At 39.3% G+C, this 24,012-nt stretch overlaps 2 protein-coding genes across 7 annotated transcripts in view; one reads left to right on the top strand and one right to left on the bottom strand.

The window, feature by feature from the left end:
• The window catches only part of adarb2 (adenosine deaminase RNA specific B2 (inactive)), a 270,658-nt gene extending 257,297 nt beyond the window's left edge, over positions 1-13,361 (top strand). Inside the window, exons 8-10 of the mRNA XM_051687556.1 lie at positions 7,788-7,969; positions 11,214-11,395; positions 12,553-13,361. Of these exons, the coding sequence (XP_051543516.1) occupies positions 7,788-7,969; positions 11,214-11,395; positions 12,553-12,729 (541 nt within the window). The 3' untranslated portion in view covers positions 12,730-13,361. The remainder of the gene's footprint in view (positions 1-7,787; positions 7,970-11,213; positions 11,396-12,552) is intronic.
• A 2,709-nt stretch (positions 13,362-16,070) lies between these two features.
• Positions 16,071-24,012, bottom strand: part of LOC127434273 (WD repeat-containing protein 37) — a 67,184-nt gene continuing 59,242 nt past the window's right edge. For all 6 annotated transcript variants that reach the window (XM_051686888.1, XM_051686892.1, XM_051686890.1 and 3 more), the window contains 3 exons: positions 20,192-20,326; positions 19,377-19,491; positions 16,071-18,905 (listed from right to left, as the gene is read on the bottom strand). In XM_051686888.1, coding sequence (XP_051542848.1) covers positions 18,774-18,905; positions 19,377-19,491; positions 20,192-20,326 — 382 coding nt within the window. In that variant the 3' untranslated portion in view covers positions 16,071-18,773. The remainder of the gene's footprint in view (positions 18,906-19,376; positions 19,492-20,191; positions 20,327-24,012) is intronic.

Below are 24,012 nucleotides of genomic sequence, written 5' to 3' on the forward strand. Positions count from 1 at the left end.
ATTTCAGCTCTGTAGGTCCATATAATGCAAGCGAATGGTGACCAAAACTTTTAAGCTCAGAAAACACTTAAAGACAGCATAGAAGTAATTCATAAGACTCCAGTGGTTAAATATATATCTTCAGAAGTGATATGATAAATATGGGTGAGGAAAAAGATCAATATTTAAGTTATTTGTTACTATAAATCTCCACTTTCACTTTCACATTCTTCTTCTTTTCCATTTGTATTCTTTGTGCACACGCCACCTACTGGGCAGGGAGGAGAATTTACAGTAAAAAAGGACTTAAATATTGATCTGTTTCTCACCCATACTATATAACCTTTGAAGATATGGATTTCACCACTGGAGTCATATGGATTAATTTTATGCTGTCTTTATTGCTTTTGGGAGCTTCAAATTTTTGGTCACCATTCACTGGCATTGTTTGGACCTACAGAGATGAGATATTCATCTAAAAAAACAAAATTATGTTCTGCTGAAGAAAGAAAGTCTGGGATGGCATGCGGGTGAGTAAATGATGAGAGAATTTTCATTTCTGGGTGAACTATCCCCTTAACTTGTACTGAACACAGAACATGAATTTACCGTAAGTGAATAAAAATAGGCGTAACAAAAAAGAGGATATGTATCATAATATCAGATCTGTACATTGGGTCTTAGAGTGAACTGTAAATGTAGCCAAAGTCAATGTCCATGATGATACTGTGCCGTTTTGGAACAATTCTACCAAGCAGGAAGTGCATGTTTTGTCAGACAGTGGACCAATGGTCTCCGCTGTATGATTTTTGAAGCATGAGTGCTGGACAGTGTATTGATTTAAGGTTTAGTTTTATTAGAGGATTAGTTTTTATGAAGGGTGAGTTAGCTTCGTTTAAACAGGCCAACTTTTATGCGGCATTATAATGACCGAGAGAAAGGTTGGTGTGATATTTGCATTGAGGGAGGCAGTTATCCAATCTGATGTAGATGCAGATCTTTGGGACTGGCGTGATCACTTTTATTGTTTAATGACAACACTTGTACTAAAGCTGTGGCTTTAATATTCCAATAATTAGCTTCAACGTGGGATATGTCACAGCATTAATCTCTGTCCTCATGAGAGTTCGGTTTTTGTACTTCTACCTTACCCATGAGAATTGTTTTCCATCATTAACACTCTCTCGTGAGATGATTAATTGTGAAATGATTAATTTCACAAAGAACCTTGGTCTTTTGAAATAAAAGTGAATTGTACTATGCAAACATATTGTAAGTTTCAGAACTCAAAACTTCCTCCCCAGTCCAAAAAGACAATTTATTGAAACTAAGCTGCAAAAAGATAAGAGTAGAATGTGGAAAAGTTCCCCAAACCCTGAGCTGTTCCTGTGTGTATCAGCTGCCACTCTGTATATCCCTCCAATGTATTCTGACATTAGAAACAAAGTCGAAAAAGTTTCTTTTTAACAAGTCCTTCATCATTTCAATATGATCTTAACAGTTTATGCAGCACAATTTAGATAGAGGTCTGCAACATGCCTCAGACCCAACAGAACCAGAGAAGCCATCAGGTTTCGGGCTGGGTTCAGGTCAGTTTTTCAAGTAAATCTCCAGATGCCGGGTTTCAAATTAATGAAAAAATATACAGGCCTACCTAACTTGTTTCCCACATGCACTCTCTCAGACACACAGGAATGGACGAGTAAGGGGCCGTTCACACCGAACGTGTTTTGCGTGTTCTGCTCTGTTTTTCCATTGTTTTTCTATGTAAACACTTGCTGGACAGACGTCTTGCGAAGGACCGGCACATTTTCTAAATACAGTGTCAAGTTTAAAGGTTTAAAACTTCAATTTTCGAAAACGCACGTCAGGACACGTCTGTGCTCTGCTTCATTCATTGCGTTTTGTGTAGCATGTTTTTAGCGCAGGTGTCACAAAGATTCAACGTTCTGAACAAGCTCAAGCTGCAAAGAGGACTTTATGTGAATGATACATTCAGGGCCGTAACTAGTGGGGTGAAAGGTGGTAATGATTCTAGGGGCCCACAGGTCCAGGGGGGCCTCACAACAAATTCTAAACTGTATTTTTTTAATAGGAAATGGGCTCTGACCTATATACAGTTAGGGGGCCCACAATACCTTGCTACGGCCCTGGTTACATTGTTTCACATTATTCCAAACTGTTCTGCACCAAGCAAAGTTTTGGCGCATGAGAAACGGTAAGCCAATGCATTTATTTTGCTTCTGGTCTGGTGTGCTGAGGGGCCACCGTGCCTTGTTTAAACTGTGTATGTTTACCTTTACAATACTGTTACGTATGTTGCCTACAGTGCTTATATAAAATACAGCCTACTGCAACAAAACTAGCTACGAGAAGAAATTATATATAAAAAAATAAAAAATAAAAAGTGAGTGATCTTGGGTTCATTTTTTTTTAACAGGTGATGAGAGTGGACAGATATTGACCCAGATGTATTGTCAAGAGTATGTGATTACTTCAGTTTCAGCCAATGTGTCTTTTTCACATGTCTTTCTCATCATCACTCGGTGCACACTGTGTGAATCGCACTGTCCACAGATCACACACTCCAACACACACAGCTGTGTTTGAGCTCGCTGCCATATGCTTGACTGACTGCCATCAGTTTACTTCTGTTTGTTTATGTAAGGTTTGACAACCTGAGAAGTGTAATTATGAACATTTCCGATCTCTCATACTGTTACATGCACACATGTAGGCAGAAGACAAGGCAGTGATCTTATGATATCATGGATTTAGGGGTGAGTGATATAAGAGTGAATATAATAAAACCGGTCAATAATATGCACATACCATATTTCACCCCAAAATCAAAAGAAACTAAATTAAAATTATATTTTATAGTTATGAATTACAATTTTTTATAAAGAATATGCATTGTACACTGTGTATTTGTTAAGCACACTGCCCCCCAAAGATCTGTGTATATTATTAATATCAATCTAGAGATTCGATTTAAGCAAACATTTCTATATTCTTGAATTGTTTTTATTTTTATTTCTTTTGATAAATCTCTAAATTATAAATATATATATATATATATATATATATATATATATATATATATATATATATATATAAAATAAATCGTCAGTGATAAACTGTATATTGCAATATACGCATTTATACTAAAAAGTGATTAAACAATTGCAGAAGCTCATTTTGATTTAAAACAATGTCTAAAGTAAATTTATAGTATTTTGCTTTTCGAAGTGATTTAGACAGTAATGTAAATTGCAATTAAATGTATTAAAAACACCAAAAAATAATAATGAGATTTTAGGGGAAATGTGCTGGATTGTCATGAATATAATGTCACAATGCAAACAATCGTCATGGTCCAAAAAAATAAAGTTCATTTTGTTTTTGCAAAATATTACTTATTTATTTTTTATTTTATTTTGGGGTGAAATGTGACCTGAAAGTTTTTTTTTTGTCACTCTAGGATGAAAGCTTGACAAAAACACCAATATTATCTAAGGGGGCGGAGTTTAGTGGATATTAAATTTAAATAAAAAATGCATTTTCATTTGCTCCTCCCTCCTTAAAGTGATTGAAACACCCATTCCCAACAAATTCTGCATTGTTTTAAAGAATCATGCTACAAACGATACTCAAAAATGTTAACATTTGAAAATTTCGACCAACCCTACCAGTAGTGCGTTGGGTTGGGTGCAGCAACACACAGTCACGCTTAAGTGAAGCTCTCTCTCCTCTCTCTCTCTCGCCTTTAATTTGACCAATCAGATTGTGTCTCCCGGGACCGCAAGGGTCTGATTCTATCTGGCGAGGTCACAATGTGGGGTGAAAGTAATTACTTTAAGAAAAATACAGAAAAGAGCATCCAGATCTCTTTTCCTACTGCCACTCCTTTTCTATTTTATATCCTGGTGAGTTATTCTGCTCTTTTGTTGAGACCACAACTCAGAGGGGCTGTTGATGAAGGTCACCATCAAGAGCAGGGCAGAAAAGACGTTTAAAGTCCATATAGTCAATTATAGACCAGCTCCATTCATCTCCACTACCCTCAACCAACTCTCCACGTTTTTCATCCTTAGCTGCACTCATTTTTTTCATCCCTTTATCATCTTCCCTGACCTCACATCATTATCCTCCTCTCCTCTGTTTCCCTCTTCCTCACGTCTCAGCTGCCTCCATTTGGCCACAGGAAAGCTGTGCTGCAATAATGGGACCCGGAGTTGTTAAGGCAAGCATTACTATTACTCATACTAAGGGTTAGGGGTTTGAACAAACCTCCAAAATTAAGTACACTTTGGCACATAAACTTTAAACTGTTTGGGCTACGGACATGAATGATGCCTCAAATTGTCTGGCTTATTGAGGAGAGGTATACAATTATTTACAAAGCAATCAAACATACAATTTTTATATGATGGACAGAAAACAGCAAAACAAAACAAAAAAAATGCCCTCAGACTTGCATTGAAAAAAGACCCCCACATGCATCTAAGAAACTTGAACTGGGTTAGTAAATAAACACATTCTAGCAACCACTATGAACACCATAGCAATGCCAAAGGAATTACCTAGCAATGCCCAAGCAACCACCCAGAACATCCTAGGAACAATACCCTAACAACCGCCTACCTACCACTAAGAACACCCTAGTAACCATACCAAAAGCCTTCACTAACACATAGCAACACCCAAGAAACCACCCAGAACATCCTAGCTAGTGCCTTGCAACACCCTAGAGCCCTCACAATGCCCTAGCAACCACTCAGAACACCATAACAACTAAGCAAAACAGCCTTGTAATGCCCCAACAACCCTCAAACAACCACCAAGAACACCCTAGTTAACACCCCACAAGCCTAAGCTAACATCTAGCAACTGCTAGAAATCACCAGAACACCCTAGCAATGACCTAGAACCAGATGAACACCCTAAACATCAAATAATCCTCGCAATCCCCTAACAACCATCCGGAACTCCCTATTTACTAACCCGAACACCTAAGCAATGCCCTAACAACCACCTACCAACCACCAAGAACAGTAACCCTAGTAACCACCCCCAAAGCCCTAGCTAATGCCTAGCAACACCCTAGCAACCACCCAGAACACCCTAGAGCCACCCAAACACCCTCACAATGTCCTATCAACCACCAAGAACACACTAGTAATGCCCAAGCAATTCCTAGCAATGACCTAGCAACCACCCAGAACATCCTAGTTAACACCCCCAAGCCTTAGCTAACACCTAGCAACACCTAGAAATCCCCAGAACACCCTAGCAATGACCTAGAACCACCCGAATGCCCTATCTACCAAATAGCAATGCCCTAGAGCCAAAAACATCCACGCGATCCCTAGCAAACATCTGGAACACACTAGTTACTAACCCGAACACCTAAGCAATGCCCTAACAATCAACTACCAACCATCAAGAACAGTAACCCTAGTAGCCACCTCCAAAGCTCTAGCTAATGACTAGCAATGCCATAGCAACCAGCCAGAACACCCTAGCAACAACCTAGAGCCACCCAAACACCCTCACAATGTCCTTTGCAACCACCCAGAATGTCCTAGCAACCAACAACACCACCCTAGCAATGCCCAAGGAATTGACTAGCAATGCCCTAACAACCACCCAAAATACCCTAGCAACAATACCCTAACAACCGCCTACCTTCCATTAAGAACACCCTAAAAACCACACCAAAGCCATTGCTAACACCTAGCAACACTCTAGAGCCCAGAACACCATCATATTGCCCTAGCAACCACCCAGAACACCCTAGCTACCACCTTACAACACTCTAGCAACCAACCGGAACACCTTTGCTACTACCTAGCAACGCCCTAGCACTAACCAAGAACACTCTAACAACAGTGAACCAGTGCTCTAGCAATCATTCAATAGAGCCTAGCAACTACCCTGAAAACCATTGCAACCACTCAGAACATCTTAGCAATCACCCAAACACTGTGACAGAGCACGCACCACTCATTTTTTCTTGATGTTATTATTTTTCCGAGGCAGTAAGGTATGCTGAGCTGATTGAGTGGAGTGGATGTTTAATTAAGTTGATGACTGCTTTAATTGAAGGCGTAAATGGCATGCCTGTGAGTCTGATCTGTCATATTCCATTCCAGTTTTATGTAGAGGAACGCATTACTTTAATGGCCCACTGTTTTACAGTGCAGGAGGAGGGGTGGGAGCGAGGGAAGGAGGGGAGAAGGGGGGGTGTTACAGGGAGGTTAGGAGGAGGGTACGAGGGAGGGCGAGAGGGAGTCTCCCCCCTTTTACATTTCTACAGGGGCCAGATGGCTGACTTTTCTTGCATGAGATTAAAAGATGTTTCTAATTCACAGCAATGCGTCCTGCTGTAAATTAATGTTGTAGGGCCAAATTGTTTCTGTTATGGTAGAATCTGTGAAAGAGAGCGAGAATACAAATATTTTGTCTGGATAGAATAGTTTACAATTTTATTTCTATTTTAATTTCAATGTTCTTTTTATTTAGTTTTCATTAGTTTCAGTCTATGACAGTTTTATGTCTCTAGTGTTTGCTAGTTTCAGTTTAGTTTTAGTATATTAGGGCTGCCAAAGTGCCATCTGAAATCATTTAAAAGCTTTAATTTTGTAATGTTTGTAATGTCAAAAACTAATACCAAAAATCATTTGTGATCATTTCAGGCATATTTTAGTTTTTGAGCCATAAAAATGTATTTTAATTCCGTTTTTCCAGTTATTTTAGTTTTCCAGTTTATTTTTAAGTCAGTCTATTAAATTGTTTTTATTTTCATTTTAGTTTTCATTAATGATAATCACTCTGATAGGAGAGAGATTCCACAAACGGTTGCTCAGGTAAATGGATTCATACTGTATGTGAGATGCTGAGCGGGAGGAAAGCAAACACTATAAAGACTTATTATTTAAGTCATGAATAGAGATTAACAGAGAGAAACTCGCCTGCAATCATTATCAGCATAAAGACATTAATTAACCAAAAGAACAATGATGTAAAAATTAGCTGCGTAATATTTGTAAATGATTGCATTTTTCATAAATTCATTAGCTTGTGAGAGTACGGGTGGAGGTTAAAAACAAAATGTGTATTCCCTCTGGTGAGATTCCACTTTATGAAATCATGCTGTGATCAAATGTAATTTTGTAATATAGTCATTTTGTGATATATTTGTTATGTTATATTTGCATTTTTTATATTAGAATGCAATATGCACTTCTTGATCGCATTGCATGCGCTAGTGAGTTATTAATGCAACATACTGTAAATCCCTTTTGCAGAAAAAAACAAATTAATCATTCACAAACACATTAAATGTTTTGGTTATGATGTTCTAATGAGATCATAACGTCCTCAAAATTAGACTAAGAACCAAATACAATTTCCACCTGTGTATTTATACATATCATTAGAATAGATTATACATTTCGTAGTCTCAGCCTCAGATGACACTCTCACGGATGGCCCATAGAATTAAACCTACCGCCCATTACATAATTTCCAGAAGTCAGGATGCAAAGCACCCTGTTGGCAGGCCAGGAGGCCAAGTCTTGATAACATGGTACCGGGCTCATCTAACAAACACTTATGATAAAGAAATTGTCAATGGAAATCTCATGAAAAAACTCGAACTGTACTTGGTCATTTCGCCTTCCTGTCCATGTGGGCAGTTCTTGGCCAGAATAAGCATCAAAGTGGACCAGACTTTATGCCAATAGTCAAAACACTTGCTACACAAGACTGCACCTTTCCAAACCTTTCTACAATTTCTACAGGTGGAATGTGCTCGGCCTCCAGGGGGCGCTCCTCAGTCACTTTGTGGAGCCAGTGTATCTGTACAGTCTGACGGTGGGCAGTCTGAGACACACGGGTCACTTCTCCAGAATGATGAACCACAGGCAGGAGAGAGTTGGTCACCTGCCCACATGCTACCGCCACAACCAGCCTTTACTCAGCGGTATGTCCTTCAAACCCTTCCTTTGACTGCACTCTTTATTTAGTTGTATGCACAAGGGAGGTCATTAAAATGCCCTTAACTAAATTACAGTATGTTTAAAAATAGGGGCATTTGTTTTGTCAGTTGGCCATACAAGTTATGAAGATGCCTGCTGAAGAGATTAGCATGGCTGCATTAAGGTGAAGTGTGTAATTTCTGCATGACTAGTGGCCCAAAATATATTGCAATTACTGTATATCACCCGGTCTTCCATTGGTCAAACAAACGGGTATTCACGCCCCAAACTCTCGCAATTGGTTGCGCCAGTATTATGCTGTGCCCAGTCAGGCTAATCAAACACATTGCAATTCTGTTCGGTGCTGTTAGTGGTGCGGAAATGACATATTTGACCTTTAGCTAGCCTTAACCCGTTTGACCAGCACTAACAAGCGTAAATCAGCCAATAAACAGCTTAAACCAGCACATCGTGGTAAGCTGGTCTCCCAGCCTTGCCAAACTGGTTAGGCTGGTCTGTTTTGCTGGTTTTAGAGGGGTGGGAGTCCATATGAAGACCAGCTTGGCCAGGCTGGGAGACAACCTAAACCAGATTGAGACCAGCAAATCACCTTGGGGTGGTTTAAATGGTTTTATTTTTTCAGCCGAGTACACCAGCATGAAAGGGGCACTTCACACTTATAACACTGTTTACTGTCACGATCTGACAGAAGAATGTCACAAATAATGAGAGAAAAGTGTCCGCATGTGCTCACAAATTTCACCTGGTCCAAGCATTCAATCCTTCACCTTGAGCGAAGAAGGACACTCTCTCTCTTACTCTATCATTTTGTTAAACTACTCTCTTGTGCCTCAGTGTGGCAGACGGACTGTCCTATTGGATCTATCCTTCCTTCAAATCAATTCCATCAAACACCTTATCACTGCCATTGAAGAGGAGAGAGATCCATTGACTCTTCCTCTCATGCCCAGTGGGCTGCACAGCTCCGGCATGGCTCCTTTCACCACCATTGATGAGCTTCTCTTCTATTGTGTGGGCTCTCTTGTTGGGAAAAATGGGCTGGTTATTTTAAGCACCGCCATCATAAAGGGTGCAGAGTTCCCTAGAAGCGGCCGAGATCTCTTATCAGAAGCCAAGCAAATGACCCCTTCAGTCAAGCTTAAGTGAAGCCGTCCTTCAAACACGGGTTATACCAGCTCTTAACGATAAAATGCTTTAGCACAACACTTACACACAAAATGGCACTGTTAACATTTAGAAGTAGTTGTACTGTATCTAATATACAGAGGTCACATTAGCTAAGCGTTGTGCTGCAAAACTCTTGCGATATGTACTCTTGCAAGGCTTTGGTGAAATTGTCCTTCAAACATGGGCCACACCGATACTAAACACTTAAATGCTAAGCACAGCACTTTTAATAAAAAATAAAATAAAAAATACAGCACAGTTAGCACTTAGCAATAGCTGTATCTCAAATACAGAAAAATCATTTAGTGGTGATAGCCGACAACACAATGAGTGACAGCAAATGATGAAGACTGCTTTAGGGAAAATAAAAATTAAATGCTCTATTACAGACATATAGGGATACACTGAATAAAGGGTACAAAATGACAATGTGATAAAGAGAGAGTGAGTTCTGTGAAAGAAGCTATTAGCATTACAACATAAAAGTATATGACTGTTATTGTAGCAGGCAGTTCCTTGTAGCTGTTCAAGGCTAGGAGCAGATTTCCACAAGGATTAAGATGCTTAAATAAAGCTCAGGTAAAAATCTCATTCATTTTCTCAATAGACAAATTGATTTTTAACAATAGCTTATAAACCTTTAAAGACCTACCATAAGCTCAGAGGTTGTTTATCAATGGACTAATGACTTCAACAGAAGCATATACGGTGTTATTTTAACATAATTGTCAAAAAAATCACGTTGAATAGCAGAATTTGGACTGAATAACTACACTACCTATGATTCTGCAGAGAAAGTACTTTATGAAAAGCCCATGGAAATAATAAATGGGAAAAACACTTTCGGAACCCAGACGGCTGAAAAAGTGGGCAGGCACTGTTGAGCGCTATTAAGTCCACTGCCAGCATAACACTGTGTTCTAACCCGGTACAATGCAATTTAGAAACAAACACTAAAAGCTGTTTCCATGTAAATCAAGTTTTGGTTCTATCCAACTGTGACAAATGACGAACAACAGGACATTGTCGATCACTTAAGCTGTGTCCAAAATCGCGCACTGTACACTGTGTACTTATATTATGCACACGGCCATCTAGTGTATGAATTTTTTTAAAGAGTAGTTTTGTCCCAAATGAAACACTAATGGTTTTTACGACACAAAAGCATTTGCCTTTTTTCAGCTGATGGCAGTGAAGTTTCAAACACACACGGTGTTGCTGCTAGCTTTAGTGCATTAGCCAAACTCAGTTCAACACTTATATCTTAAATAATGTACATATTTACCGAGATTTTAGTAGAGAACACACTACTCACATTACAAAATGGCATAGAGTATGCAATTTGGGACATGGCTAATGTTTTCTTTTCTGCAGTGTTACGCTGCGTATCCCCGCCAACTTAGAAATACTATTGGTCAAAAATACCATTCCACAAAGCCGTATATTTGACATCAGATATAGTCTTTTTAGTTGAAATTGTCATGACATGCAGCGGTTTTGCATTTATTGTAGAAAGATAAAAGTGCTTGTCTCTGGAAAGTTGTCATGCCTGGTTAGGACACGGTGTAAGAATCGCTCTAAACATGGAAATTTCACATCTCAAACTGTGAATATTCACTTTGACTTCACTCAAGTTCAAGGTAAACATTTGTAGAGCTGCCTTACATGCCAAATTTCTCCCCTTTATCAACACTCTCAGCAGTGTTGCCACCCTATTACAACATGCTACACCATTGTGCCTTGCATAATACATTCACAAGTCAGCAGGACCCAAACAACATGTGAAATGCTACGATACTTTCCACTTTAGAACGAAAAAAATGCCGTGCTAATTGGTGTAGCTGAACGGCAATGATTGAGGAGCCTGCGAGATCCTTTGTGCCTGGAACCAGTGTTTACCGCAAAGATAGCACGGACGACACAGACACGCTCGCCTGCTAATGAAACACTTCAGCAATCACATGCTTAATAGAACCTCCCTTGAGTGCACTTTCTCTTCCTGTCTTGCTGTCTTTCACAGTCTTCCTCTTTTTTTTTTTCTTGCATGCACATGCACTCCAGGTCTGAGCAGCAGTGACTGCAGGCAGAAGGGGAAGTCCATGTGTTACAGTGTGAACTGGACTGCAGGCGACACCCAGTTGGAGGTGCTTAATGCATCTACTGGAAAAAGGAGGGACTCCAGGACTCCGTCCAGACTTTGCAAGCATGCACTTTTTACACGGTGGATCAGACTCTACCGCAAGGTGAGCTTAGATGTGAATGGAAAAGAAGATTTTATGAGGACGTTTTTAGGCAACTTGGGGGCAGTTCACACCGAATATGGTGTTGCATCCGTCTGCGCAGTTTTTGTAAACATGCACTAGATAGATGTATTTAGCCGTTTTGCTTTTCAGTGTCTCGTGCAGGAGCACCGTGTTTTTTAGGCGCCATGTCAAGTTAAAAGAACATGGACTTTTAAAACGACCTTCAAGAGACCTGCGCTCTGTTCCATTTGTTGCGCTGCATCTCACTTTCATCAATACAAGAATGTGTTTGGTCTGAACAGCCCCTAACATGTGACATCAGTGTAGCATACTGTAGTTTAAAACACTCATTGTTGCATAATGAATACTGTTTCACATAAAATCTTTAAGGTAGGAAGTATACAGAATATGTTCTGTGCAGTGTGTAGTTTGTAGTAAGTAGTATTGTAGTATTTCTTTCCAAACATTCCATTCTGAAACTTTTTAAAACTGAAAGTTTTAAAACTCTTGGCTTACAGTACACTTATTGCAGGATCAGTGCTCCTGAAGCAACTTACGTTCAAGGGGCAATGGTGATACTTCATCAACCTAGCAGAGTTTGAACCTGCAACCTTTCAATTACACCCCAAACCTGGTGGCATTTCAAAGTACTAGTTGAGGATGAAGAATTCAGTGTTTATTAACAGAGCAGCTCCCATTTCTTCTGAGAAAAAAAAAAAAATGCAAAAATTGGCCCTCATCATATAAATGTATGGGAGAGATCCAGCTGCTATACCAAATGCTGACAGTTAAAGTGTAATGACTGTGGAAATGGTACTCATCTAGAAAAGCACTTGAGCGGCCTCCCATGGCAAACGCTCTGTGCACGCAGTCAGGGACGCAAGAGCACACACTCTAATCTCCAAAGAAACTTTTCTTTTCTCCGAGCCCCTTCGTACGCCACACCCCTTTTTTCTCTCACACTGTGTGTACGGGAAAAAAATGCACAAAACCATGGAGAATGTTCAATTGCTTGTGAAATTTAAATGGAGAGATTACACAGCTGCTCAAACACCACGTTTGTGCCGGCTCATTCGTTTTGTTTTGCTCTCTCACCATCTCGTTCTTCTGTCTGTCACCCCATCCCTCTTTCTTCCTTTCATTTCCTCTCTCTGTAGCTGGTGGTCCGTGGCACGAGTCAAAGTGGTACGTCGCTATTGTACTGTGAGGCAAAGCAGGCCGCCGGTACCTACCAGACTGTGAAGCTGCAGTGGCTGAAGGGTCTACAGGAAGCGGGTTTAGGGACCTGGGTCAGGAAACCTCCCGAGCAGGAAACCTTCACTGTGACTGTATGAGTATGGGAGCCTGACCTGGGCTGGGCTAATTGCCCCACCAAAACCACATTCAATCTGCCAACCAGTTGCCACGGAAGCCCCTACTCACCGCCAGGGTATAGTTAACGTCTCACTGCCAAAAACTCTCCATAGTGAGTCGAGAGTACCCAGTTGATAACGAGGGTCATTTCTAGGTAAACCTCGTTCCTCGAAACTCTTGTGAGATTCACACTTGCTGCTCCAAAGGTAAGGGTTAGGGAATAAGGTTATAGGATATTCAGAGTTCAATACAAGTTACACACAATTGACAGCACTGGTGGCGTAATGTTAATTACCACAGAAAATCAATTCGAGTCATTCCTCAGTTTAAAAAAAAAATGCAGTTCCAGTAACACATAAAATGGAAGTAAACCGGGCAAACATTGCAGAGGGTTTAAAAGACTAAATGTGAAATTTGTATTTGTGTTAAAGAACTTGCATAAATTGAGCTATACAAATTTGTCTAAATTGACATTTTTGAACTAGGACTACTTTTCTATTGTGGATAAACTTGTGGTTATACATTCCTAACATAATTTCAGTTGGTTACATCACGAACCTGGAATATTCCTTCAGGGTTAGGAGTTGGGTTAGGGTAGATTAAGGTAGGATTTTGAAAGGTAGGGTTAGGGTATAGTAGGTGATGGTTGGGTTGGGTTGGGTTAGGGTAGGAATTTGTGAAGTTTGGTTTGTGTAGGGGTTGAGTTAAGTGAAGTTAGGTTAAGTTAGTGTATGGTTGGGTTGGGAAAGGATAGGAGTAGAATAGGGTTGAGTAGGGGTAGGATTTTATAAGGTATGATTAGGGTTGGGTTAGTTTAGGGTGGTATGGTAGTGTTGGGTGAGGGAAGGGCTGGGGTAGGATAGGGCTGGGTTGGCGAGGGGTTAGGTTAGGTAGGTGTAGGGTTGTTTTAGGGTAGGCTAGAATTGGGTGAATGTAGGGGTAGGAGAGGTTTGTGTTAGTGTAGACTGGGGTAGGATTTTGTAGGGTAGGGTAGGGGATGGTTTGGTTGGGTTAGGGTAGACTTATGTTGGTTTAGGTTAGACATATGGTTGGATTCTCAACCTGGGGGCTAGGGTCTACAATGGGGCACCAGCAAACTTCCAAGGGGGCCTCAATATGACTTTAAATAATTTAAAATAATTTATATTAAAATAACTTTATTAAAATCCACTAACAAATTAACTTTACCACATAAACTGACATCACATTTCTCACTCTGGTTGAAATGTACCACTGCATGCTGTCTCACACAACTATTTTGAGGAAGGGGGCCTGAGAATATTGTCTTGGTCAGTAGGGAGACTTTAAATTAAAAAGGTTGAGAACCACTGAGGGTTAGGGTAGGGTAGTTAAGGGATGAGTTGGTTAGGGTCAGGGATGGGTTAGGGTGAGGTTGGCTACAGAACTCCACATAAACGCCGCACGTGAATGACGCATGTGAATCTCACAAGATTTTTTGAGGAGTGAGGGGAAAGATACATGAGAAACACTAAAAATATTCTCAAAACACAGCAGATGCGAACAATCTCTCTCCATTACTGGCTCTCCTGTAGCTGTCATTCAAATATGTGTACATGTGTTAACCTTCGCCAAAGTGAAAGGCGGTTGCCGTCTTGTCATTATCTGCCCGTTTCCGGCTGACCTGCCCCTGAAGAGCTCAGACACGCTGTCCAATTAGAGGCCCTGTCAGAGTGATGCGTCCCTCACTTTCCTCTCTCTCTCGTTCATTCGAACAGCTTCAAAATGAGAAAAAAGGAAAAAGAAAAAAAAAAATCAGAGTAGGGTTTGACATTGCAAAGACAGGTTAATTCAGCACCATTACGAGTGTGTGGTGCAAGGTACTGGTGACAAGCTAATGTAAATGGTGCCATTACGACACCCTGGGTCTCTTCAGAGCACTTGCTGTTTTTTGCACCGGTACAGCTTGCTGCTTTAATATCTCAGACCACGCTTCTGTTCACAGGTGACGTGCCTTTTCTCCGCTGGTTTTCCATTGTGTCAGAGCTGTATCTTTACACAAGGAGTTTAGGGCAAAGACCTGTGTGAAAAGGAAAGGGAATGTTCCCGGTTTGATGCAGACACAAATGGCAGAAGGAAAATGGAGTTTAATATGTGCTTTAAGAGTGCGAGTAGAGATCTGTGATTATGGAGTAATTTGTAGTTAATGGATTCATTTACAAACCAAGCACATTACAAATGGCTCCGTAATGCCCTGACCCAACCTATTTACAGATAAGTTTTATCCATGTCTTTTATGTAAGATTACATTTTGAAGTATTTTCTGTAGTTTAGTATGCATTTTATATTCATTGTGAACATTATTTAAATTTCCTTATGTAAGTTTCCTTACCATGCATAATTTGTTCAAATGTGCAATCACACTGTTGTGTTGTGTATATGACAACTCCTAGTGTACTTTCTCACAGCCTTTTAGTCTATATTTTTCAAAGCCACTTTGTCAGTACTTCCTAAGATGTCACTTAGCCACCCTTAAATCAGCTCAAGATGTTACAGGGACACCTAGTGGTGACTAATATATACATATACAGTATATATAAAGTCTCTCTTTTTATATGCCCCTTCTAAGCGTGTGTGTATATAGAAACAATAATGAATCTGTCCATCCCTGCTTATAATGCAATAAACTTCACCTGTAGAAAGATTAGGGTTAAACGGAGTGTTCAACCAAACATGTGACCCATCATTTCACGTTATTTGTTTTTTTGATAATTTTTTTCATTTGATGCTATTGACATATACATTTCAGTCCATAATGGAGGATGTTAGTGCACATGTGTCCGGTTAATGCTTGTGTACTAGTTATTTTAAACTTGTAAAACAAGGTTTGTGTTTTGTGTTTCACTTTTTCTTAATCACGACAGAAACCCCTGACAAAATTCCATATTATGGCATGATTGAATGGCAATATTGTAATAATTACTGTACATTTTGTAAAAACAAAAATTGTAAAAATGACTTGAAAGATAAAAAAAATGATTAAAAGAATATCTACAAGATTTCTCTCAATAAAGTGTACATTTAAATCCACAAGCATATGCTGCTAAGATCTGTAAATTACACTTCAGATTAACCTTAAAGAGAATGTTTATGTGAATAAAAACAGAAATGCAGAACTTTGCCTCAAGTTATTTTTTTTTAAGTAAAAAAAATAAAATAAAAAATGAAAAACACATGGCAACAATGTATTTAATCAATAGTTGTGTACAGTTCATCTTACATTGTGTTATTGTGTCAAATGGTTTATTTAAAGACACTGATCAAGTTAAATTGCAGGTTTAATGAAAACTAGAAAGAACTTGAATGCTGCAAATAACTTTCACTTTATTTTCAAGCCCAGCAAGTGAGTGTTTTTGATTCTACATCGTCTTTGTGTGATGCAGTGTATTGTTTCTCCAATATGGTAAATTAGGTTGCCCTAAAATAAAATAAAATAAAAATAAATGTCTCAATACAGAACACTCCACAGAACGTTATATCAAGGTAAAGACCACTAACAGTGTCAGATCTCCAACATTTTAAAGGACGTTATGATGGGTCAACAGCGTGTATGATGGTTACTTGTGTTTTTGAGAGCTGGATAAATGCTGAAAAATTTCAATGCTGTTTTTGCATACATTGCGACTCAAGTCAAATACAGACAGTCCAATTAACATAGACGTCACACAAATACGCATCGCATAATTTGTTTTTGTCGGACCTAAGAATTGTTTCGTCTACATAAAAAAAAAAAAGAATAAACAATCAACACTTTTCCATTTTCATAAATTCCAATGCAGTTGTAGTAATAGCCCAGTAATGCAGTAACTATACTGATTGTAACACCGATGGAAAAGCTTCCATTTAAAGGTGCAGTATGTAAGATTCAGAAACCCTTGTTATTAATGACACCTGTGGCTGTTAAGTGAACTGCAGCCAGCTACCCGTTGCTCGTGCTCGCACTCATGCACACACTCCATAGGGATGCGAGCATCGACCAAAACAATGACGTAACGTACAGAGAGACTGAACGTGATTCACCGGCATCATGCTGACAGATGAGGTAGCATAATTAAAATTACAGTTATGACTGTTTTACTACAAACTTTGAGACTAAACTAAAACTACTTATCAGCTAACATTGCATACTGATACACACATACAGCTACATACTACCGAACTATACCAGACAGTTTACTATAGCACTGCACTGTTATGTTGCACTATTGTATGTTTTGTATGTCATATGTTGTACTACAATCAAGAAACCAGCATATTTGCTTAAATTTATCCTGTATACCTGACTTTTAGCATAAAGAGAAGATCGTGGAAATTATTTGAAAGTTATGAAGCAAGGTAACTTGCAGTTTGTCAGCGTTAGCAGGCAAGATCAAGTTAGCTAAAATTACACAGATCAATCCTTATGGCACTATATTTCACATGCTTTGCAGTTATGTAAGCTTACCTGTCCAGTAAGAAGAACGCCAATTCAGGGTCAGTTTTGATTCCCAAAACCGAATGAAGGTCCCTCCAGGAATCAAATGCCCTGTCGATGTTCACTCTAGTTTTCGCTCGACCATGATCACGTTCCCGCTTAGCCAGACGGGATTCAGTAGAAGGCTCGCGGGAGCGCGCATAAACGTCACATCCTTTGGATTTTCCCGGCAAAAGCGACCCGCTCCCTTCACATGAAAATCAGTCTACAGGCTTTAATAGGCAAACTAGGAAGTCCGGGAAGGACTCATTTTTTAAGTTGCGTTACAAGCCGTTCACACATTGGCAAAAAAAGGCGAATATTACATGAAAATTGTTACATACTGCACCTTTAAAGATTCTAAATGTCTAGAATCTCATTGGAGTGAGTGACTGCATCTTTAGCAATGTTTTCTGGAGACACAGCTAAGTACAGTGGTTCACACATCACAAGAAGTCCAAAACAGGTACGTCTGCAAACCCGTAAAGCATCAGTAGCTCACACAAAGTAAATCATCAACCTTGTTTGGTCCAAAATTACAGACAAATATTAAAATATTCAACACACTCACTGCCAAAAAGTCTCTTTTATGTAAAAAGTCCAGCAGTGACAGAGATGTGAATTTGTTGTGAAATCAAATATCTTCATCTGACTAACATTAATTCAGATATTTACTTTTACACGACTTGAAGGCCCTTGAAATTAAATTGAACATCAAATGTACATCAAACTTGGGCTCCAAAAACAGCCACATTACTTACAAAGTCTTGCAAAGTCTTCTTTTTTGTTTTCATTCGGTTGAACAAGATTTCACAGCAAATATACAGCATTTAGCATCACATATCTGACAGAAAGCTGGGTTTGTCATGCAAATGGACTGCCGGCAATACTAATAGAAGCCGATTGGCCGCTTTAACTGCAGTTCCAATCAGAACATCAAGGTGTGGATCTGTAAATATGATTGCGGATTTCCTTTCACAAAGGCAGAGCGCTCTGTCTCTTGAATGTTACAAGCAAAGGCATGTCTCTATAAAATCAAGGCAAATGTCTATACAAAAAAACAAAATCTAAAATACAATCGTAAAATAAAATGTTACCTGTGCATAGAACAAACTGAACATTGCACAACAAAAATACCACTAAAGTGAAAAATGATTTGAGCGTAACAGCAACAGGCCATGACGGAACGTTTCGGCAATGTCCCTGGCTTGCAAAATCATGCAAACATGTAAAAATAAGGTAACAAGACAAGGAGCCAGTTCACCACACTATATGACCTCAGAGCGAACAGCACAGAGCTAGATGCACAATCTCCATGAAATTAAACATCAGGTGCTTGAATCTAACGACTCTTTTGTCTTCCACGGACATCACATACATTGCTCAAGGCATGAAAGGATGAGATTTAATGAGAACAGTGACTGTAGACACCAACGTGAATGTACTTTAAGTCTACTGCAGGTGTTGCACTGAAGAATGTGCTTGAGGAGTCAGTGGCGTTTGTGTGGATGGGCCGTGGTAAGCTTGTATATGCGGGTTGTGGGTGTGAACGCATCACTTCTCTTGCAGCAGGGCGGGGATGTTGATGTTCCAGCCGATGGCCTGTCGGTCGAAGCCACAGGTGAAAAGATTACAGGCCTGGTTCTCTTCATTCCATGCGGAGCAGCACACCATGCGGCGATGTCCCTGTGCATTAAATGCAACACATTTGTCAGGACAAATACAAAAGTACAAAACTAGCTCATTTGAAAGTACAGGCAATGGCTGCCTCTCAAAACCTAGTGAGCTAACTTGTCATCTGCTGGCGACATGGGTAGTAACATAAACGGCATTCTAACTAAAAGTTATTAAAATCTTTATATTATATTATATTATGGGGATTTTCCACTGTATATTCTTATTTATGATTATATGTTCAGTTTTTATAGCATTATCAGTACCTACATTGAGACAATTGAGTTGAAATGATCCCCATCATGGTCAAAAGAAAAAACTATCAAGGTAGGCAACTCACTAGGGTGAGACACTGTCCATAAGAAGAAACAATTCAATTTGCTGTGTGGTGCTTAAAGTGTGCAAGACAATCTGACAGCAGTGGAGCAAAATAAAAATAAATAAAAGAGGTAATAAAACCTCCTCTCTCCGCAAGACACGTACCTGTCTATTACTCCGTGGGAGACGGGCCAGACGGACTCCATTCATGTCAAACAGTCTGACCTGTCTGTTGTCATGTGGTAGAGCGATAATTCTTTGGTTCGCAGAGACACTTATCCTGCACGTTACAACAAAAAAAACATCACTCAACACGATAAAAAATGGTCCAGAAAATAATAAACCAAGAATCAATCGACAGACAATAATCTATCAACCACAAATTTTATCCAAATCTAGAGTTTCTTCTATACATTTCTTGGTTGGGTCGTAAAAAAGACCCTGTGACATCAAATCTGACACGTGTCTGTTATCTTAAGCTAGTCTACTCTTAAAAGTTGACAAAATCATCTGAAATAATTAATCCGATATACACATTTAAAATGTACAGTCTTTCTCATCAGGAAAACTGGACTTGCACTCAGGGGAATATAAAAAAATGTAGTCTAATAAAATGCTCTCCAGAGTGAAAAAGGACCTTCCTCCTAATTACAAATACCACCACCCTCTAACTACTATAGCACATATCAAATCAAGGTTCATTACTGAACACTAAAACCTACTGGGTATTTAAAGTACAGGAAGAGCCCTTTATGTCCCACCCAAACTTTCTTTATCAACAGGGAATTATCAACATGGGAAAGAAAACTACATTTGTCAATCCTTTTCACTGGGCCTTAAATCTTTTCAGAACAACTTTTCAAAGAACTACAATGTTGGAGTCACAGAAGTTTCCAAAACAGGCAATTTATTGTACCTGCTTGTTCAGAAACAACAGTCTCAGGAAGCTGTCTTACACCTCACCAACCTGTTGCTCTTACCTATTAACGGCTGAGTCTGTGCGGATGGTAGCGATCGGAGATCTCATGTTCTTCAGGTCCCACACCTTGACGGTGCGATCATCACTTCCCGACACCACGTTGTCTCCCACGGTGAAGACGGCTGACGTCACCGTGCTGAAACAAACAAACGAGCTGGAAATGAAATCTTTCACACACCTCAAACTGCCCTGCGAGTTTAAATCACATACAGTATACTGAATATATATATATATATATATATATATATATATATATATATATATATATATATATATATATATATATATATATATATATATGCTATATAAGCACAGATAAAGACAGATTGTTCAAGTGTAACTTGTAGGGTTTTTGCAATACCAAAATTTCAGCAGTCAGTAATAAACCAGTAATAAAACAATGGCATGTAGCCTCCAAGTATTTGTCAAAATAAAGCATTGTTTTCTTAAGTTATTATTCAAGTAAACAGTCATTAAGATAATATACTACTATAAAAAATAACAATAATAATAATGGTTGGTCTATTAGACCACATTTACAATGTACAGATCCAGTATACTGACACAAATCAGATTTTTTGTCTTGTGTTTTTACTAGGGCTGTCGATTTAATGTGTTAATGTAGTGTAGTTAATTATATTTAAAAAAATTAACAATTAATCATGCCTCCTGACCCATATGTAAATTCCATAATAAACATGCCAATTTTCCTTCTATCGGAGCAATTCAAGCTTGAAGTACATGTAACTTCGTATTTAGGAGCCGCTTCAGCAGGGGGCAGTCAGTGCGCCTCAACAAACCTCACAAGCAGCGCAGCCACAGAGTTAGAACTGGTGTCATGTAGTTGTGGGGATTTTGATTCATCCCAGTGACTCAAATCTTTTGAATCCATTCACCAAAAAAATTTGTTCAGATTCGTTCATTGATAATTTCTGATGATAATTATGATGGAAACACATTTACTGAATAAACTCCGATTTAATTTATTAGGAAAACAAGATGTGCATCAAATAAGTCATGTGACTGAATAACTTATTCATAACCGGACTAACCAGCGGATCAATCAATCAATCGCATCTGAAATGTTGCTCTGGTCATCCTGAAAAAACGGTGTCTAGAAAATCCAAAGCCTGCTTAGATTTCACAAAGAAAAATAAGTCGAATACAAACTTGAAGTGTGCGGAAGAGCAGGTTTACTGACACTTGAAAAATATCTTATAGATCCACACAGCAAAGTCATAAAGATGGAGGAACGCGCACACACAGATTGGTCCCAGAACTGTGTTATGTGCTGTCGCTCCCAGACATGAGACAAAGTTCTTTACAGTGTTTTGTCTGCGTGCTCTAAACCATGAGTATTTTATTAATAAAAGTGTCACAGTGGCTACAATGTCCCCAGATGAGACGATTTTGTTCTTTTGAACACATGGGATGGAAACGTGTCTTTAGTCGCACATTGTTTTTTGTGATATTATGGTTTTTTGCATAAATTACAAATCGCAACTTGGATGGAAACATTGCTATTGTAATGTGTGGTCATCACTCACTTCTTTTCATAATTCATCCGGCCCCTTTTATTCGAGAATGACTGCGATTGCTTGCTGAAATGAACGACTTGCCTCCTCAGTCAGTCAGCAGATCTTCAATTTATTATTTTTGTTCGCAAATGAGTTTGCCAGCACATTCAGTTCATTCATGAATGAAATGTCTCATCTCGTTACGTTTTACAGTTTTTATTATTACATATTTTAGTCTCAAAGTATGATAGTATAATGTTCGAGGATCCTGGCTTCTAATGCAAAGCTTGCCAATTTAATCCTGATCAAGAGTCACCCTAGAACTACTGTTACGGAGTTGCAGGATGTACAGTTGAAGTCAGAAGTTTAGATACACTTAGGCTGAAGTCAATAAAACTCATTTTTTAACCACTCCACAGATTTAATATTAGCAAACTATAGTTTTGGCAAGTCGTTTAGGACATATACTTTGTTCATGACATGAGTAATTTTTAAAACAACTGTTTACAGACAGATTGTTTCACTTTTAATTGACTATAGTCACAATTCCAGTGGGTCAGAAGTTTACATACACTAAGTTAACTGTACCTTTAAGCAGCTTGGAAAATTCCAGAAAAGGATGTCAAGCCTTTAGACAATTAGCCTCTGATAGGAGGTGTACTGAATTGGAAGTGTACCTGTGGATGTATTTTAAGGCCTACCTTCAAACTCAGTGCCTCTTTGCTTGACATCATTGGAAAATCAAAAGAAATCAGCCAGGACCTCAGAAACAAAATTGTGGACCTCCACAAGTCTGGTTCATCCTCGGGAGCAATTTCCAAATGCCTGAAGGTACCACGTTCATCTGTACAACAATAGTACGCAAGTATAAACACCATGAGACCACGCAGCCATCATACCGCTCAGGAAGGAGTTGCATTCTGTCTCCTAGAGATGAACGTAATTTAGTATGAAAAGTGCAAAATCAATACCAGAACAATGACAAAGGACCTTGCGAAGATGCTGGAGGAAACAGGTAGACGAGTATCTATATCCACAGTAAAATGAGTCCTATCAACATAACACGAAAGGCTGCTCAGCAAGGAAGAAGCCAATGCTCCAAAAAGGCCATACAAAATGCCAGACTACAGTTTACAAGTGCACATGGGGACAAAGATCTTGCATTTTGGAGAAATGTCCTCTGGTCTAATGAAACAAAAATGTAACTGTTTGGCCATAATGACCATATGTTTGGAGGAAAAAGGGTGAGCAAGAAGGCCTACAAACCTGACCCAAAACGTTTGACCCAAGTTAAACAATTTAAAGGCAATGCTTGAATGACGGAGCATCAATTTCGCAGGCCCTTCAGTTTTCCATTAATGTCTTTTTGATGCACCATCCCCATAGGAAAAAATAAATATTTTCAGTGTTCCCTAATGTAGTGTTAACTCTACTGTGTAAAGACCCTAAGTGGGCAGTTCTTGTCCAGAGTGTTTGAAAGCTTAGCTATGCGAGACTACATAGCACATTTTAGTTACAGACTGCAAGAATATATTGGAACTGAATATTCCCAACAAATTATATTATTGCCATGATGAAATGATCTCTCCCCAAGTTGGAAACAGAGCACCTCCGCCCCGTACAGGGCACAAGAGCACCAGCAGCCAGGGCAGAATGAGGCAGTGTGTTTGTGGGTGATTTGAGAGTCTGGGTGAACAGCACGAAAGTCAGCATCCCTCAGGGTCACAGCACACATTTAACTGCTCCGCTCAGCACACACACTTCCATTTAATAGACCTTAATATTTCTAATCTATCAAGTCATTCCCTGCTGACATTTCTCTCCTCTTTGTGTTTGCCTCTCTCCAGAGAGTGAGGGAGAGAAACGTAAAAAAAGAAAAGGGCCGGAGTCGCTGCTCCGCTCGCCTCCAGCCGCACTAATTTGAATTGACATGATATTAAGGTTTAATTAGGGGCTAAATTCCTCCGCATTAAGGATTTGGGGTTGGGTCTGGCAGTATTTAACAGCTTTTCTCGGCTCGCTCCAGCACTGTTCACATTCAAAGTAAAGCGTGGAAACGCTTTCTGACATTGTGGCTTCCACAGGAAAGCAGGGGTGGGGGCAGCGGTGGGGTCCATAATAGATTAAAAGCTTGATTAAAATCCTATTACAACTCAAATTATATTTTGGGAATGTTCCTTTTACCCCAGGACAAGGAAGGTCGAGACTCATTAAGTGTGAGTGTGTGTGGTTAATAGAGATCCAGTTAGCGGGTATAATCGACTCTTCAGAAACAATGATGGCAGGTTATTGTACTTAATAACAT

The sequence above is a fragment of the Myxocyprinus asiaticus genome, chromosome 44 (assembly GCF_019703515.2).
Source record: "Myxocyprinus asiaticus isolate MX2 ecotype Aquarium Trade chromosome 44, UBuf_Myxa_2, whole genome shotgun sequence".
Classification (NCBI taxonomy): Eukaryota; Metazoa; Chordata; class Actinopteri; order Cypriniformes; family Catostomidae; genus Myxocyprinus; species Myxocyprinus asiaticus.